Source organism: Microtus pennsylvanicus, chromosome 11, assembly GCF_037038515.1.
Source record: "Microtus pennsylvanicus isolate mMicPen1 chromosome 11, mMicPen1.hap1, whole genome shotgun sequence".
Lineage (NCBI taxonomy): Eukaryota > Metazoa > Chordata > Mammalia > Rodentia > Cricetidae > Microtus > Microtus pennsylvanicus.
The window spans coordinates 14889155-14906256 of record NC_134589.1 but is presented as its reverse complement, the minus strand read 5'-3'; the positions used below and the strand labels follow the sequence as shown (position 1 = coordinate 14906256).

Genomic DNA, 17102 nt, shown 5'->3' with positions numbered 1-17102 from the left:
GGCTGTGGCACTTCAAACAAACATTAGTCTGTGTTCTCCAGCTTTGTACTCACATTACGGAAGGGACTTTAAGCAAAGTCTATGAGCATTTGTTCTTTATTTTCCACTATTCAAATGAACAGAAATTGATTATAGTACTTAACAGGCTTACTGTAGGCCAGCAATATGGGTCAGCACAGGTGCTTGCCACCAAGACTAAGACTTGAGTTAGAAAGCTGAAACAATCACCTGACCACACACCCAGCTGGTTTCTGCTTTTCTTGTCCAAGAGGAACATACTTGTGGCTGGAGCAGGGTAGTAATCCATACTGTACAGGCTCCTGAATGACACAACTCTTATCACAGTACTTCAGGTAGCATACCCAGGGGTGAAACTGTAGCCAGGCTCCACTTGAATCCAGAGATTCATGATTAAATTTAGGTTTTTATCAAACTCCACTAGCCAGAGACAGATGGTACTGGCTGCCAGTACTGTGGGGGATGTGAGGGCTGTTCCAGCCAGCCCTGATGCTCACTGTGTATTCTAGGGACAACAACCTCACATCAAAGTGTCTGCAAGCACTTTGGTAATCCGCTGCAGAAAACTTAGGTCAACCTTCATTTCCAATAGTAATGGCCTAAAGTAAGAAAACAGCAAGGCACAGAGTAAAGGAGTGGAACCTAATCTTTATTTACAATACACTGTAGGATACGAAATTCCACATAGAAATAAGAAACGCAGAGGACAGCTTCATATAGTATGTACAGTTTACAACTGTTCAAGTATAGTTTTTGTAAAAAGTGCTACAATAACAAACCACATTTAAAAAGAGTTCTTAGAGAAAACAGTAAGACAAATTTATGAGAAACACAGCACATAGCTAACAACTTTGTGCCTCAGCTGGACATTAGAAGTTAAAAGTCCCAGGAGCTCCATCCTGAACTTGAAAGGCAAAGCCTTCAGAGGTAGCTTCTGGCACCACGTTTTGATCTTCCTCTTCCTGGAAAAATAAGACAAGATATAACCTTTAAGTGTGGAACATCTCGAGCAGTAATCCTATCTCAAGACCTGTACACAGCAGTAACCTTGAGGAGAAAGGAGAACAGGACTGGCTACCAAAGTTTAGCTGAATCATTAGCACCTGGGAGAAGGTTCTGTCTACTCAACTAGCTGTCTACCTATCCCTGTACAACAGGAGACCTATCAAGCAAAATAAGGCCCTGAGGTTGGTCTACTTCTACATAAACCCCCACCACAACACCCATAAACATCAATCTCAGAACATTCTGAGATGTCAAAGCCAATACCTGAGGAGCAAATACACATACAAAAAAAGTCCTGGCTACACTGATGCTATTCTATGTAAGGGCACTGGATAATATAAAAACCATACGCAAAGGATCAAAATCCAATGGACTTGGGGATACTTGTGAATTCTTGTATACTTTCTAAGTTAACATGGCCATTACTCACCTCCACTGAGAAATACTTCTCAATCAAGCTCAATGAGGCTTTGTATACAGACTCATTTTCATGGCTCTGTAGTGCTTCAATTTTGTCCAAGCCCCCACACTCTTCAATCATCATACTGAGTTTCTCTGTCTCACCTAGTTTCTCAGCAGCCTTAAAATGAAACACAATTCAAGGTTACTACCATAACTCCGTTTTGTTGATTTTTTCTTTTTTTGGATTTTCGAGACAGGGTTTCTCTGTAGCTTTTTGGTTCCTGTCCTGGAACTAGCTCTTGTAGACCAGGCTGGCCTCGAACTCAGAGATCCGCCTGCCTCTGCCTCCTGAGTGCTGGGATTAAAGGCGTGCGCCACCACCGCCTGGCTCCGTTTTTATAAGAATATCTTCCAGACAAGGGAGGCTGGAGTGATGGCTCAGCAGTTAAAAGCACTGGTTACTCTTCCAGAGAACCCAGGTTCAATTTCCAATTTCAACACAAGTGTCTGTAACTAAAGTTTCCAGGGTATCTGACACCCTCACACCAATTCTCATTAAAACAAAACAAAACAAAACTATCAGACAAATGCCATCTCCTTTGAGAGGCATTTTAGTTGTTTTGTATATTCATTTTGATCTGCCTGTCTCCACCTCTCCTGCACCATGCCTGGCTATTTTTCTCTTTTGAGACATTGTGTAGCTTAGTAGGACCACAGACTGGCTTCAGACTCCTCCTTACCTCAGCCTCCTAGGACAACTTCAAAGCAGCACTACTTTCCAGCTCACTGTCTGTGACATGAACAGGAATATCTTGTGAAAGCACCTCAGACTATCTGAGTGGTCATGGTGGACAATTATACAAAGATGGCCAACTTTGTGACACTGCAACATGTCGTTACCTACAAAGTGCATCATGCTCAAAAAACTGCACAATGGAAGCATAAAATAGTTTCTTTAAAAAGCAGCCAGGCACAGGGATAAGGATATTCTCCTTTAATCCTAGTGACTGGGAGTTAAGAGTCAGGTAGTTGTCCAGAAACAGCTCAGCACTTAAATGCACTTATTCTTGCAGAGGACCTGTTTTCGATTCCCAGCGATCCAATGCCCTCTTCTCTTAAATGCCTCAGATACCAGGCAGGCATGCAAATGGCAGGCAAAACATTCATACAGATAAAGAGATTCCTTCCAAATCCTCAATTTTTTTTCTTTTTTTTTTTTGATACAAGGATTCTCAGTGTAGCTGACTGTCCTGGGGTTTGCTCAGTAGACCAGGCTGGCCTCAAACTCAAAGATCCCCCTGCCTCCTAAATGCTGGGATTAAAGAAATACACCACCATGCCTAGAATAAACAACATAGGGGTTCAATTGAAGATGAGCAGGAAACCTGCCCACAAGATACAAGATTTACACACAGGGATGAATCACCACTGTTCCTTTCTCTAGACTCCATTTCTTTTGTAAAAGGGTCTCACTCTGTAGCCTAGACTGGCTTGGAACTTACTATGTAGTCCAGGCTGGCCTTCAACTCATGGCAGTCCTCCTGCATGCTAGGACTATAGGTGTATGCTACCAATTCCATCTTAGATTCAATTTTAAAAGTTCCAGAATCAGAAATATATCAGTTGATGAACTGGGCTTGCCTACTCTCAATTACTATCACAGAGAGCCAGATGCTGGCACACTTGAATCAAGTAGGGGTAGAACTGGGGAGAAAAAAAGATAACTTATTTAAATTAAATCGCTAGGTGGTAGTGGTACACGCCTTTAGTCTTAGCACTCAGGAGGCAGAGTCAGGCCTCTGAGTTTGAGGCCAGCCTGGTCTACAACAAAGCTAAACCCTGTCTCAAAAACAAAAAATTCTTTGTGTGTATGGGCGAGAACTGGAGCTACACATGGTTGTGAGCGACCATATGGGTGCTAGGAATCAAACCAGATCCTCTGCAAGAACAAATGCTCTTAACCACTGAGCCACACTTCTCTAGCTCCCTTTAAGAATGGAAGGTAAGCCGGGCGGTGGTGGCGCACGTCTTTAATCCCAGCACTCGGGAGGCAAAGGCAGGTGGATCTCTGTGAGTCTGAGGCCAACCTGGTCTACAAGAGCTAGTTCCAGAAGCTACAGAGAAACCCTGTCTTGAAAAACAAAACAAACAAAAAAAGTTGGGGGTATTCTTTGTGTCAGGTAGCCTAGCCCAGCTTGACCTCCCCATGTAGCTGAAGACATCCTTGAATTTCTGATTCTACTGCCGACACCTCAGATGTTCTTTACCTCACAGGTTTGGTTTTTGGTTTTTTTTTGATGTGGTTAGGAGTTCAAGACAGATCCTTGGCTGCTGTCCTGAACTAGCTCTGTAGACCAGGCTGGTCTCAAACTCACAGGGATCCACTGTCCTCTCCCCAGTCCTAAATAGTAACCACCAACCCCAAATTTAAACATAGCCTGGTTAACATAGACTTACCTGAAAGATATTTGAAATGGCATCAAGAATAACCAAAATAATTTTGGTATCTTTTGCACTTAAGAGGTTCGTCAAAGGTTCTATTATGCCACAATGAACAAGATACACAATCTGTTCAACTGTCCCACCACTGGTGTAGTTGGTTACAGCCCACACAGCTTCCTTCTGTGTCTTAAAGTCGGCCTTAGAAACAAGAGGAAAATGCTTTTAGTTCAGCAGTCAGTCCAAAAGGTGGTATTCACAGACACCATTAAACTACTTGTAGATTCTACCCAACATTAGAGGTACTACTATCTGTATCTAACAAAGGGCTGTTCTTTAGACTCTTCAGTAGTTATTGCTGGGTTCTGAGACAAAATCTCTCTATGTAGTCCTGCCTATCCTAAAGCTTGCTGTGTAGATTCAGAGATCTCCCTCCTGCCTCTGACTCATGGATTAAAGACATATACGTTGTCATAAATATTAACAACCTGGCAAATGCTACACTCTCATTACCTTAGAGAGGACACCAACAAGAAATGGGACTAAGCCATGATTCACAACTTGCTGTATCTGGTCCTGGCGTCCAGCTGTGATGTTTGACATTGTCCACGTGGCTTCCTTTTGAATGTTAGTTTTGGGGTTTGTCAGCAGGCTGGGAAAGACTGCAAGTGCTCCTGCATCTATCACAATTTGAGTCTGTTCGTCTGTCCCAGTGACAATATTCCCTATGGCTCTCAGTGCAGGAGTCTAAAACGAAAAAAAATGTTGATGCATTATTAGTTATGTTGCATTTTTTCCATTACTGCTAAAACATTCCCTATTCTAAAAATTCTGCAAAAGTCATAGACAGTATCTCAATACTACCAACTGATTATGCCTCAGGACTGTTAAAGCTCAGTGCTTAACACTGAGGACACAAAGGTCAGCACCTACCACAATTGGCAATTCAGTAGCTCCCAGAAGCTTCACAAGTTGGGGCACAACTCCTGTCTTCACAACCATTTCAATGCGCTCGTTTGGGCCATCAGTCAAATAGGAGATAGCCCAGCAGGAATCTGCTAACACTTCTGGATCATTGTGATGTAGCAGACGAACTAAAGTAGGAAGAATCTGTTCAACTGCATCTAAGGGGGGTGCAGGATTCTTGTTTCGACAAAGGTTTGAGAGTGTCCAGGTCAGATTACGCAGGTAACCGCACTAAGGAAAAGAAAAAGTAATTAGAAGGTTCGCCTTTGAGTAGATGGAAAATAAGAACAGAATCCTATGTGACTTTATTTATAGTAGTAACTTACTGCCAAGGAAGACAGGTCAGGAATTGCAAGAAGTGCCAACAGTGGGTCAACTGCACCATATTTGATAACTAGGTCTCGGAAAACTGAACCATCACCTGAAATAGAAAGCAAAATTAGCTGGGCATGATGGCAAACATCTTTAATCCTGGGATCTATTTCTGTGAGTTCCAAGCAAGCTGTGTCTACGTCCAGTAGTACACAATGAGACCCAGTTTCAAAAACTAAAAAAGCAAGATGAACGAATCTAGTACACCAATGTTCAGCTACTGAACACACTTGTCAGACATGCAAACGTCTCTCCAGTAGCATTGTTAGACCGCCTCCATTCCTAATAAGGGCCTAAAGCAAGCTCAAAGCTTGACACAGGAGTTATTAGGACTTCTAACACAGTCCCTTTCAGTCACACTGGATACATTCAGTTCAAAGAATTTTAAGTGCAAGTACCTGCAATGTTTCCAAGAGCCCACACAGCTTGCTCGCTGATGTGAGCATGGGGGGATGCCAAGAGAGAGATGAATGCTGGGATAGCACCTCCATCCACCACGGCCTTGGTCTGTTCAGATGTTCCAGACGCAATGTTAGTAAGCGCCCAAGCAGATTCAAACTGAATAGGACTACAATCAGTTTTGCCCAAGAAGGACACAAATTTGGGGATCAAACCAGCCCGGATAATGTTGTCTATAGGAGGCTGTTTTTCCCTAGAAAGCAGTTTCCTAAGGAGAAATCAAAAGAAAATCAAAAATTAAAGTTGATTTCCAAGGTGCCTTGAGAGGTTCTAAAAAATCTGTACATAGCAGTTAACACACGTATAATCTCAATATGGGAAGGCTGAGGCAAAAGGAGTGTGTGCTTAAGATCAGCCTAAATTACATGAGAATGTGTTTCACATTTTTAAAGTGGGGAAGGGGACGGTGAGATGGTCTAAGTGAATAAAAAAGTACTTGCCACCAAGCCCGACAACTATGTTCAATCCCCAGGATTCCTTCAAGTTGTTCTGATTCCCACAAAAATAAAGTAAAAATAGACCTAAAAAAAAATTCTCATGGAAAGCGGACTGGGTGGCGTTTCTTTATTCACCCCATTCTCACTGCCCCATCTGAAAGAGTTAATTTCTGAGGTTAGCCACGCATGCCAGAGCCTGCAGACATACCGAGCAGCTTGAGTAGCTTGGAGCTGGCTTTCCAAATTGGTGCTGTTTATGCCTTTAACAATGTCCTCAACAGACCAATTTACAGTACCCTAAAAGAAATGCAGTATTTTATAAATTATTATTATTAAATACAAGTAATATACTTTATACCTGCTGTTTTTGTTGTCAGCTTGACAAAACCTAGTCTACCAGAAAACATAGAATCAACATGAAGAACTGCTTTGGTCAGATTAACCTGTGACCATGTCTGAATTAATCTTGATGATTGATGTGGGAGATTCCCGCCTACTGTGGACAGCACCACTCCCAGGTAGGTGGGTCTGGGTTGTACAGTCAGTAAGCAGAAACACCCTACCCACTGCCTCACGGTTTCTGTCGAGTTCCTGCCCTGATTTCCCTCATTAAGGAATTATAATCTGTAGGTATAAAACAATAAACCTATCCATGCTACTACACTGCTTCTCAGTCAACAGAAAAAAACTAATAGACAAGACATTGCAAATGTCTTTTTATGTATAGTCTGTTACATTTAATTTGGCCTACTAAACACTCACAGTTCTCCACCTTGGCACCATGACACTGGATTCTCAAGTCAGAGCACTTAAGCTATTGTCACTAAAAAAAAGGGGTAGCTTAAAAACCATTTCAACAGTTTAGGGCAAACTGAAGGTCATTCTTACACTAGTCACAATCACTTTAAGAAAGATATACAAGCCAGGCAGTAGTTGTGCACACCTTTAATCCCAGCACTGGAGAGGCAGAGGCAGGCAGAGCTCTGTGAGCCGAGGACAGCCTGTCTACAGAGCTAGTTCCAGGACAGCAGGGCTACTACACAGAGAAACCTTATCTCAAACTGACCCCCAAGAGAAGTATATAGAGTAATAGGCAATGTCTCCAATTTTTTGGGTTTTTTTTTTTTGACACAGAATCTCTATGTAGACCTGGCTGTTCTGGAACTCATTATGCAGACCAGACAGACTTAGAATTCACAAAAGATCCACTAGCCTGTCTCCAGAGTCCACTGGGATTAAAATCAGGTCCCACCACACCTAGTCCAATTTCTTGGATTTTTTACTTAAGATTTTCACCTATAAATTTTTTTTTTAATTTATTTATTTAATTAATTAATTATTTATTATGTATACAATATTCTGTCTGTATGCCTGAAGGTCAGAAGAGGGCGCCAGACCTCTTTACAGATGGTTGTGAGCCACCATGTGGTTGCTGGGAATTGAACTCAGGACCTTTGGAAGAGCAGGCAATGCTCTTAACCACTGAGCCATCTCTCCAGCCCCCTCACCTATAAATTTCTATAGCGGATATTTTTTTTTATGTTGTCAGTGACTGCAGGAAAGGTTTGTAGGTCCTCAAAACAGTATCAGCTACTGTCAGTGCTCTTGGTTGGCCACTGGAACTTTATGCTAAGACCTCATTATTGAAGATACCATACACTTTGGCCATTGGACATGAGAGGGAAAAAAATATATATCAAGCTGAGACTGATGTGGAAGCTTTTCCTCACTGCTGGCTAACTTTCAGAGTGTTAGAAGGTAGTATACAGGCTGCTGGGGGGAAGTCAATCTTCTTACCCAGCTATAAATAATCCTGCCTGGCACGGTGTACCCACTGGTTCAATAGTGACACCAATGCTATGGAGGTAACCAACTGCTTTCTGGCTGTATTCAAAACCTGTTCCAAGGGGAGATCTCATGCTTGTTCCTGCATACCTGGCCATGAATCCCTGTTGAGAGGTCATAAGCCCTAGGGGAAAATCAACTATTATTTTGCTGAACAGACAAGGTATTAGAATCTTTATACTTATAACCTTGCTCAGAGAAGCTTCTTTTGGCAACAGATGGTGGTTAATATAAAGACTCACAGATGGTCAAAGTGAGAATGAGTGATAAGTATTCGGCTGTAAAAGAACCCCCCCTCCTGTAAAAGAAACATCTCTCTCTCTCTCTCTCTCTCTCTCTCTCTCTCTCTCTCACACACACACACACACACACACACACACACACACACACACCCTCAAGGCTCAGAGAAGTTGAAGAAAAGGAAGAATAAAGAATGCAAGAAAAAGATCCAGTGGTTGGGAAGGAACGTAGTCAATCTGTTTTCTGGATATGACACAGCAACTGCACTCACTGTGACAATTAAGGAACTGTCTCTACCAGATTAGTCTGTAGGACATTTGATTTCTAATTGATGCAGGAGGACCCAGCTCGCTGTGGGTGATGCCATCCTGGGCAAGTAGGCCAGGTACCTAAGATTCAGGTGTGTTGGCACATGCCTTTAAGCTAAGCACTGGAGAGGCTACCATGGTCTATATAGTGATTTCCAGGTCAAGCAAGGGGTCAAGTCAAGACCCTCACTCAAAACAAAAAAACTGAGCAAGTCAGAGACTAAGCCCATAGGCAATGTTGTTCTTGCATTGGTTTCCTTGGGATAATGGACCTTAACCAAACAAACCAAATAAGATTGTAAGCCAAATAAACCCGTCCCCCACCCAAGCTGGTTTTGGCAGTGTTCTATCACAAGCAACAGAGAAACCTAACTAAAGAACTCATGCTCATCACAATTTGAACTACCTTTAGAAGATTAGGTCATTTTAATATTTCATCATGCAAGGAGGAAGAGCCCATAAGACCCCACCCCTTCCCGGGGGACGACTGAGAGCTGGGCAGATGCATCAGCTTCCTACAGAATTATAGCTATTAAGCTATGCATGTTCCAGTAAACAAGCTCCTACCCATCCCCAAGCGGGCACCACAAACAAGCTCAGTGGGTCACAGATAAACAGACACAAAGAAAGAGGAAGGCTTGTTTGGAAAAAGGGTGATGAAAAGGACTAAAATTCATTATATTCATATATAAACATTCAAAGAGTAAAAACTAAGTTTGGAGCCATACTTTTAATTCCAGCACTCAGGAGGCAGAGACAGGCAGATCTCTGTGAACTAAAGATTAAAACTAAAGAAAAAAATTATAATAAGCAGGAAAGTCTAAGATATAGAATGGTAAGAGAAATCAAATGTTAAAGAAAAGGAAAAAAAATGCTAGTAGGCGTCCAGCACTGCCTCCCTCACTCCTCCTGTAAGGTCCTCACTGGGAGGCTGAGACAATGTTGTGAATTACATGTTAGCCTGGACATCTTGCTTCAAAAGACAGGATTAGAAAGTCTAAGATAGGTCCAATTTATGGGAAGGCCATTATGGAGCAGACTTTGAGCAGGAAGAACATGGCATTAGCTGTCACTCAACACAAAATACAGTTTAAGAAATGCGTCTCATGAACTTTTGTTGTAGGAAGTTTCAGGTGCCTAGGCTATATAAAACAAACCTATTCCGTTTCCTGGGCTACAAAGCTATGGAACACGCTATACTGAATGCTGCAGGCAATTCTAACACAGTGGGAAGTGTATGTGTAGTCAAATGTGTAAATGTAGAAAAAAGTACATTAAAGGATAGCACAGAAGATAAAAATGGCATGTATAACCAAGCAATGGGCACTTTCCATTAATGGAGCTCAGGACCAGAAGCTGCTCTGGGTCTAAGTCATTACCTTACACTTTATTCTTGTGGTTCTTTTAAACTGGGGGGTGGGTCGATGGCCCTTTCACAGGGGTTATCGAGAACATTTACATTACGACTCGTAACAGTAGCAAAACTACAGTTATGAAGTAGCAATAGAAATATTTTTTTATGGTTGGGGAATCACCATAACATGAGGAACTGTATTAAAGGATTGAAGCATTAGGAAGGATGAGAACCACTGCTTTATACTGTATAGCCTGGCATAGTAACTGCTACACACCTGAACTGAGTTCAAGTATCAGACCAGCCAGAGTTAGACAGCAAGACACTCTCTCGGGGCTGGAGAGATGGCTCAGTGGTTAAGAGCACTGTCTGCTCTTCCAGAGGTCCTGAGTTCAATTCCCAGCAACCACATGGTGGCTCCAAACCATCTGTAATGAGATCTGGCACCCTCCTCTGGCGTGTGGGTATACATGGAGGCAGAAAGTTGTATTCATAATAAATAAATCTTAAAAAAAAAAAAAAAGACCCTGGTGTGATTCTAGTTCCCTAGTTATCAAACAAAAACTTTCTCAATTGGAACTGACATGTCAAAGTACTTTGCCAGTAGCTAGAAATGCAGGCAGTCTGAGGGAAGATCAGAACTAAAAAAACTTTTGGACTAGAGTATAATAGCTCTAGGGGAAAAGCTTGTTCAGAATGTGTGTGTGAGGGTCCTGGTCTTGATCTGTAGCACTTCCCAAAAAATAAAAAAGGTGGCCAACTGAAGATAAGATGCAGGTTCAATAGGCAGCACCCATATGGCAGGCAGTTCATAACTGTGTGTAACTATCTCTAGGAGACCCAACACCCTCACACGGACATACGTTCAGGCAAACCACCAACACACATAAAATTAAATAACTCACTAAAAAATAATAGTAGTAACAAACTGGACTGGAAAGATGACTCAGCAGGCAAAGGTACTTGCCACCCAAGTCTGGTGCTGAGTTTGAGCCCAGAACCCATACAAAGGAGAGAACTCACTTCCCAAGTTGTCCTCTGACATGTTATACACACTTGCATGTGTTTACCCAGACACATACTCAACAGTAGCAGCAGGTATGGTGGCATACATCTTTAATCCTAGAGAAAGGCTGATTACCATGAGTTTCAGGTAACCCTGTCTCAAAAAATCAAAAAAAAATCAAAAAAAAAAAAAAAAAGACAGGGTTTCTCTGTAGTTTTGGTGCCGGTCCGGAACTAGCTCTTGTAGACCAGGCTGGCCTTGAACTCAGAGAGCCTCCTGCCCCTGCCTCCTGAGTGCTGGGATTAAAGGCGTGCGCCACCCCCGCCCGACACCAATTCTTAAAAAAGAAAAAAAAAAAACTACAAATCTTAAACAATTTTCATATATTCGATAGTCAAAAGTAGATGACCAGGTATGTCCAAGAATGTTTAAATTTAACCAGCTGTGGTGGCACACACCTTTAATCCCAGCACTGAGGCAGAGTAAGATGGATCTGAGCTCAAACCCCACCCCCAAATTCAAATTTCTAAGAAACATTTATCCTCATGGGGTAGGGAGGTGGTGCACACCTTTAATCCCAGTGCCCAGGAGGCAAAAGCAGGCAGATCTCTCCAGGCTAGCATGGTCTACATAGTGATTTCCAGGACAGCTAGGGAAGTTACACAGAATTAAAAACAACAAAAAAACCCCATTCATATAGGTGAACTCAAACCTATTTACCTGATTGTTGCGGTTTTCCTGCAAGGGAGAAGTAGCATCATCGGGGAATGAGCTGACGTTCCTCCTTTTCAGCATCTGGTCATCTTTCTTCGCTTTCCTCAGTTCCACATTAACTTCTATTCGGCGGCGACGCATTTCCTGAAGAAAAGACAACACCTCATTTTATCTATCTCCTCAGTTTTTAATGACAAGTGATTTCTCTTTTTTACAGCCCTCAAAGGCCGGCAAGAGATGGTAATGGAGGAAGGTCATTGGTTAATTATAATAAAGAAACTGCTTGGCTCTCATAGGTTAAAACATAGGTGGGTGGAGTAAACAGAACAGAATGCTGGGAGGAAGAGGAAGTGAGCTCAGACTCGACAGCTCTGCTCTCTGGAGCAGATGCCATGCTCCCCTCTCCTCCGACCCAGGATGGACGTAGGCTAGAATCTTCCTGGTAAGCCACCTCGTGGGCTACACAGATTATTAGAAATGGGCTAGCCCAGGTGCGAGAGTTAGCCGAGAATAGGCTAGATATAATGGGCCAAGCAGTGTTTAAAAGAATACAGTTTGTGTGTTGTTATTTCAGGGCATAAACTAGCCAGGTGGCCGGGGTGCCGCTCCTATTACTACAAGATGGCTCACGCAGGAAAGGCACCTGCCACCAAGTCCGAGGACTTCAAAGTAGGAGGGAACCACTGCCTCCAGGCTGTCCTCTTACCTCTGCATCTGCACCAGGTGCATGTAAAAAATTCACACACACACACACACACACACACAATTTTAAGAGTTTTAAAAATACCTAAGACTAGAGGCATAGAAAAAAAAGCCCACCTACCATGAGTGAGGCACTGGACTTGATCCCCAGTACCTCAGAAATGTGTTCTATAAATGCCCCTTCTTATTTCCATTGGAAAGTATACACAGGGAAGCAACAGAAGGTACTCACTGTACTGTCTTTTCCCTTGTTCTTGAATCTGTTAAGCCGGGCAGCTGGTGAATTAGCATTCTCATTGGTCGACATATTTGCAGGAATAAGGGAGTAAGCTAGTAGACAAGGGAAGGCTAGAAAGAAAAAAAAACTTAATAAGAATACAGCAGAAGTCAAAGTAACATACACCTTAAATCATAGTACACGGGAGGCACAGAAAGGCATATCTCTGTGAGTTTGAGGCCAGCCTGGCTTGCATAGAGTTCCAGGCCAGCTAGGGCTATATACCTTAAAAAAAAAAAAACAATAAAATGTAAAGATCGACTATATACTTACTCCATCTCTATGCTAGAAAAAACAAAAACAAAACAACAACCAAAAACCCCACAAGCTTTCAATATTACGGCTACAGCATTAAGTCGAGGGATGGATAACTGCCCCTTCTGGCTCCGGAACTGTCAATCAGAAACATTTTTAAACAAACATAATTTAAATTCTCCACTAACTCGCATTTTTAAAAGGCTAAAAAGAAGCAACTAAAATTTTAGGACTTTTACCCAAAATAGATAAAATATTTCCATGTCAGGATGTCACCAACACAGAAAAGTTAACATGTCTTACTGTCGTAATACACCTTCAAAATCCTATGTGTAGTTTAAGCATACACAGCATCTCATTTCAGATTAACGGCTTTCAAAATCTCAATAGCCTTAAGCCTCTGGCCAGCACGGTATTAAGGCAGGGCTCTACATTCTAGACGCCGCTAGTTCATAGAACACCAGCTAGGGGAACCCCGGCCGCCTTAGAGTTAACATCTGCATCCTGTTGACTAATGGCCAAAATCAATCCATAGTGGTATCTTCTATCAGGGTCCATAAAGACTCTGTTCGCTACATTGTAGAACCTTTCCTAACCATCGCTGTCAGCAAAAGTGACATTAGCACCGCATCTCCAGCACTCAGCACCTCGCACACAGATTTACAGCGAGTGCAAACGAGCAGGATGACATCAGCTGTGAACATCGATATTTCACAGGTGTGATCGCCGCAAAGTGACAGGAGTCAAAAGTCCTCTGTCAATCTGCTAGCTTTCACCGCTTCATGTTCGTCCTCGACACTGACACGGGTGACCCGGGTCGAGCATTTAACCCGAGGTGTCTTTAACTGCCACCTCCATCTCCGGCTCAGAACCCCGTCCCCCACCCCAGGTAGAAGCAGCAGGGAAGCAGGGGGACAGCCCAGTGCGCTCGTCTACGAGCCGGTCTCCCCGCCCCCGCAGACCGTCCGGACAGCGCCGCGCCGCATCCCGGGCTCGCCGCCCTCCGCCGCGACCGGGGACGCCAGGGCAGAGCCCGGTGTGGCGAAACCAGGCCGCTGGGTCAACCACCCCGCACCGAGGCCTCGTCTGGGCACGGAGGCCGAGCACACTCGCCGGCGCGGCCTGCTCCCTCTCCCCGCCCGCTCAGCACTCCGGACGGCCGTTCCCGCCCAGGCCCCGGCTCGGCTCCCACCTGCACAGCGGGCTCAGGCGTCCACGAAAGGCGGTGTGGGGCTCGAAGACTACAAAGTCGACGGCCCTCGAAACGTCCACTGCTCCTCAGCCCTCAGACTTTGTGCCTCGTGCTGCCGGCCGGCGCGATTTAAATTTCCCGGTGACGCCGCGTTCCGATTGGCCGGTTTGAGCCTAAGCTGCGCGTTCATTGGTGGATTTGAAAAACACGTTGGGGGAGCGCACGGAAGCCGGGCCTAGGGGGGAAAAGTGGGGGCGGGGTGGCAAGGAGGGTAGCCTCGCGAGAAGAGGGAGCGGCCGGGCAATCCCAGAATGCCTTGCGCGATGCTATCCTCGGAGCTCCCCACGCAATGCATAGGGGTGTGTGCGGTCTCTGCCTAGCCGGAGCGCTGGGCGCTACCCTGTTAGCTTTCTCTGTGACCTGTTCTTAAGCAAATACACGAAATTATTATTAGACGCATTATCTTAAAAAAAAAAGTTTAGCCTGGCGTAATTGGCGTAGGCTTTTTTTGTTTTTTCCTGGTCTTTCGAGACTGGGTTTCTCTGTAGGTTTGGTTCCTGTCCTGCAACTCTCTCTGTAGACCAGGCTGGCCTCAAACTCTTAGAGATCCCCCCAATCCCCGTCTCTGCCTCCCGAGTGCTGGGATTAAAGGCGTGCGCCACCATCGCCTGGCTTGATCTATATTCTGAGGCCAGCCAGAGCTACATAGTGAGACCTTCCTCCCCCCCTCTCAAAAAAAGCGACCAAAATATAATAAAAGAGTTTTACACAGATACATTGATTTGCATTATTTTCACGTCAAAACGAACTTTAGTAGGGATTGGTCACTGGCAGGAAGTGGTAAAGCAGATCTATGTGTCTTTTTTTTTAAGTAGAAAAAATTGTATTTCCTTGGAAGCATACAAAATGTCAACAAAACAGCTACAATTTTGTTATTGTTGTTGCCATTCCCGAGTGGTATTCGGTTAACAGAACAACAATTACCTTCGTATAAACTGCATCAGAAGCAACTGAAGATGGAGAAAAAAATCAAAACCAAAACAAGAAAACCTACTGTCCCCATATTTAACTAAGTTGTGCTGTGCACCAACAAGTACCTGCTTTAAATATCCACGCCAATTCACAGCCCCCAGACTGTACCAGGCAAGGTTAGCAGCTTGAAATACCACCAGGATAGGGGCTATCTCAAGATATATTCGGTGGTATGTGAATTACACAAAAAACAAAAAACACTGTACAGTTTAAAAACAAATCTTACACAACGTTACATTTCAATTTTTTCTTTAAAAAAATTGAGTTGTAGTTGGGCGGTGGTGGCGCACACCTTTAATCCCTGCACTTGGGAGGCAGAGGCAGGTGGATCTCTGTGAGATCGAGGCCAGCCTGGTCTAAAAGAGCAAGACAGGCTCCAAAGCTACAGAGAAACCCTGTCTCGAAAAACCAAATAATAATAGTAATAATAATAATAATAATAAAGTTGTGAGTTGTGTAAGGGAGGTTAAATGCTTTATAAACAAGAAAAAACTGCACTGGAACCAATTTATTCATCATCATCTTCTTCCTCATTTTCATCTTCCTCCTCTTCTTCATCCTCACACTTTTTAAAACTTCATTGATTCTGAAATACAGAATCTCAAGCCTTTACCTAGACTTGCCAAATGGTAGCATTTTTGCCGGGCTGTTGTGGCCCACGCCTTTAATCCCAGCACTCGGGAGGCAGAGGCAGGCGGATCTCTGTGAGTTCGAGGCCAACCTGGTCTACAAGAGCTAGTTCCAGGACTGGAACCAAAAGCTACAGAGAAACCCTGTCTCGAAAAAAAAAAAAAAAAGTCTTTACTTCTTTGTCCTTCACAAAAATAAATGGTAGCATTTTTGTCCCATTTTTCTTTGTAAGTAATACAAGTGTACCAATGTGGGGGTTTGTTTGTTTGTTTTTGTTTTGTTTTGTTTTTTTTCGAGACAAGGTTTCCCTGTAGCTTTGGTGCCTGTCCTGCCAGCTGGCCTCAAACTCACAGAGATCCGCCTGCCACCACCGCCCGGCTCACAAACGTGGTTTTTACATATTAGTTTTTTACTCTTTTGATAGCTTCAAATTATCTCTTTAGCCCTAAATATCCCCAAGTATATCTGCTAAGAAAAAAAAATGTTTTCAAGCCAGGCAGTAGTGGCACACGCCTTTAATCCCAGCACTTGAGAAGCAGAAGCAGGTGGTTCTCTGTGAGTTCGAGGCCAGCCTGGTCTACAAAGTGGTGTGTTCCAGGACAGCCAGGGCTACAAAGGGAAACCCTGTATCAGGGGAGAAAAAACAACAAAACAACAAAAAACACCACTCTCTTGAGTGCTGGAGAAATGACTCAGAGTTAAGAGTACTTACTGCTTTTCCAGAGGACTCTGGTTCAATTCCCAGCACCCACACACCCACCTGGCAGCTCACAGCTGTCTGTAACTCTAGTTCCAGGAGATCCTACACCCTCTCACGGACATACAGACAGTCAAAACACCAATGTACATTAAATAAAATAAATAAAAATGAATATTTTTTACAAGAGATTCTCTTGTGTAAACACACCGCAAACTGTCAAAATAAAGATTCAACTTCCATGTTATCATCATCCCATATTCATGTTTTGTGGTCTAATTATTTCCAAACATCAAAGATGTTTAAAAGCATCAGGATCGTGAGCCATTTTTTGTATTTTACCTGCAATTTTTCTGGGTGCTTTAGGGGAGTATTTTAGGACTTTCAGTGGCTTACTTGTACAAATAGATGCAGGCATTCAGTATGCTTCGTCGATTCTCCCAGGCATCAAGCCACTCTCTCTCTCTTTCACAGGCAGTTGCTCCCAGTCTGACCCGCTAAATGCAAGAATGTGGAAGGAATTCATTCTCAACCAATCGCCACCAGGCATTCTCTTGGCTCCTGTGAATGGCTCAGGAGCAGGCACATGACCTAAATTCATCCTTTTGGGGAGGCTATGTTCTTTGTTTAGTAGTTGGGGTAGGAACAGCTTCTGAAGGGAGATTCAGTCTTAAGAACGAATAGGGAGTTTGTAGAAAACCCTTTGAGGATTCTGATCCACAGCAACCTGCCAGACATCTCAGAGCTGACGC

At 43.5% G+C, this 17102-nt stretch overlaps 1 protein-coding gene across 2 annotated transcripts; it reads right to left on the bottom strand.

Annotated features, from left to right (window-relative positions):
- Positions 1–646: 646 nt before the first annotated feature.
- Positions 647–16841, bottom strand: Kpna2 (karyopherin subunit alpha 2). Of its 2 annotated transcripts, XM_075990320.1 has the most exons (12): positions 16747–16841; positions 13992–14226; positions 12500–12615; positions 11572–11709; positions 6307–6395; positions 5601–5869; positions 5157–5251; positions 4798–5061; positions 4378–4611; positions 3883–4065; positions 1454–1603; positions 647–980 (listed from the first exon to the last, which is right to left on the bottom strand). In XM_075990320.1, exons 3-12 carry the CDS (start codon positions 12572–12574, stop codon positions 888–890), a joined length of 1590 nt encoding a protein of 529 aa, XP_075846435.1. In that variant the 5' UTR covers positions 12575–12615; positions 13992–14226; positions 16747–16841; the 3' UTR covers positions 647–887. The 2 variants fall into 2 exon arrangements, with proteins under 2 accessions (XP_075846435.1, XP_075846436.1); XM_075990321.1 differs by lacking the exon at positions 16747–16841 and having other exon boundaries at positions 13992–14255.
- Positions 16842–17102: the final 261 nt, after the last annotated feature.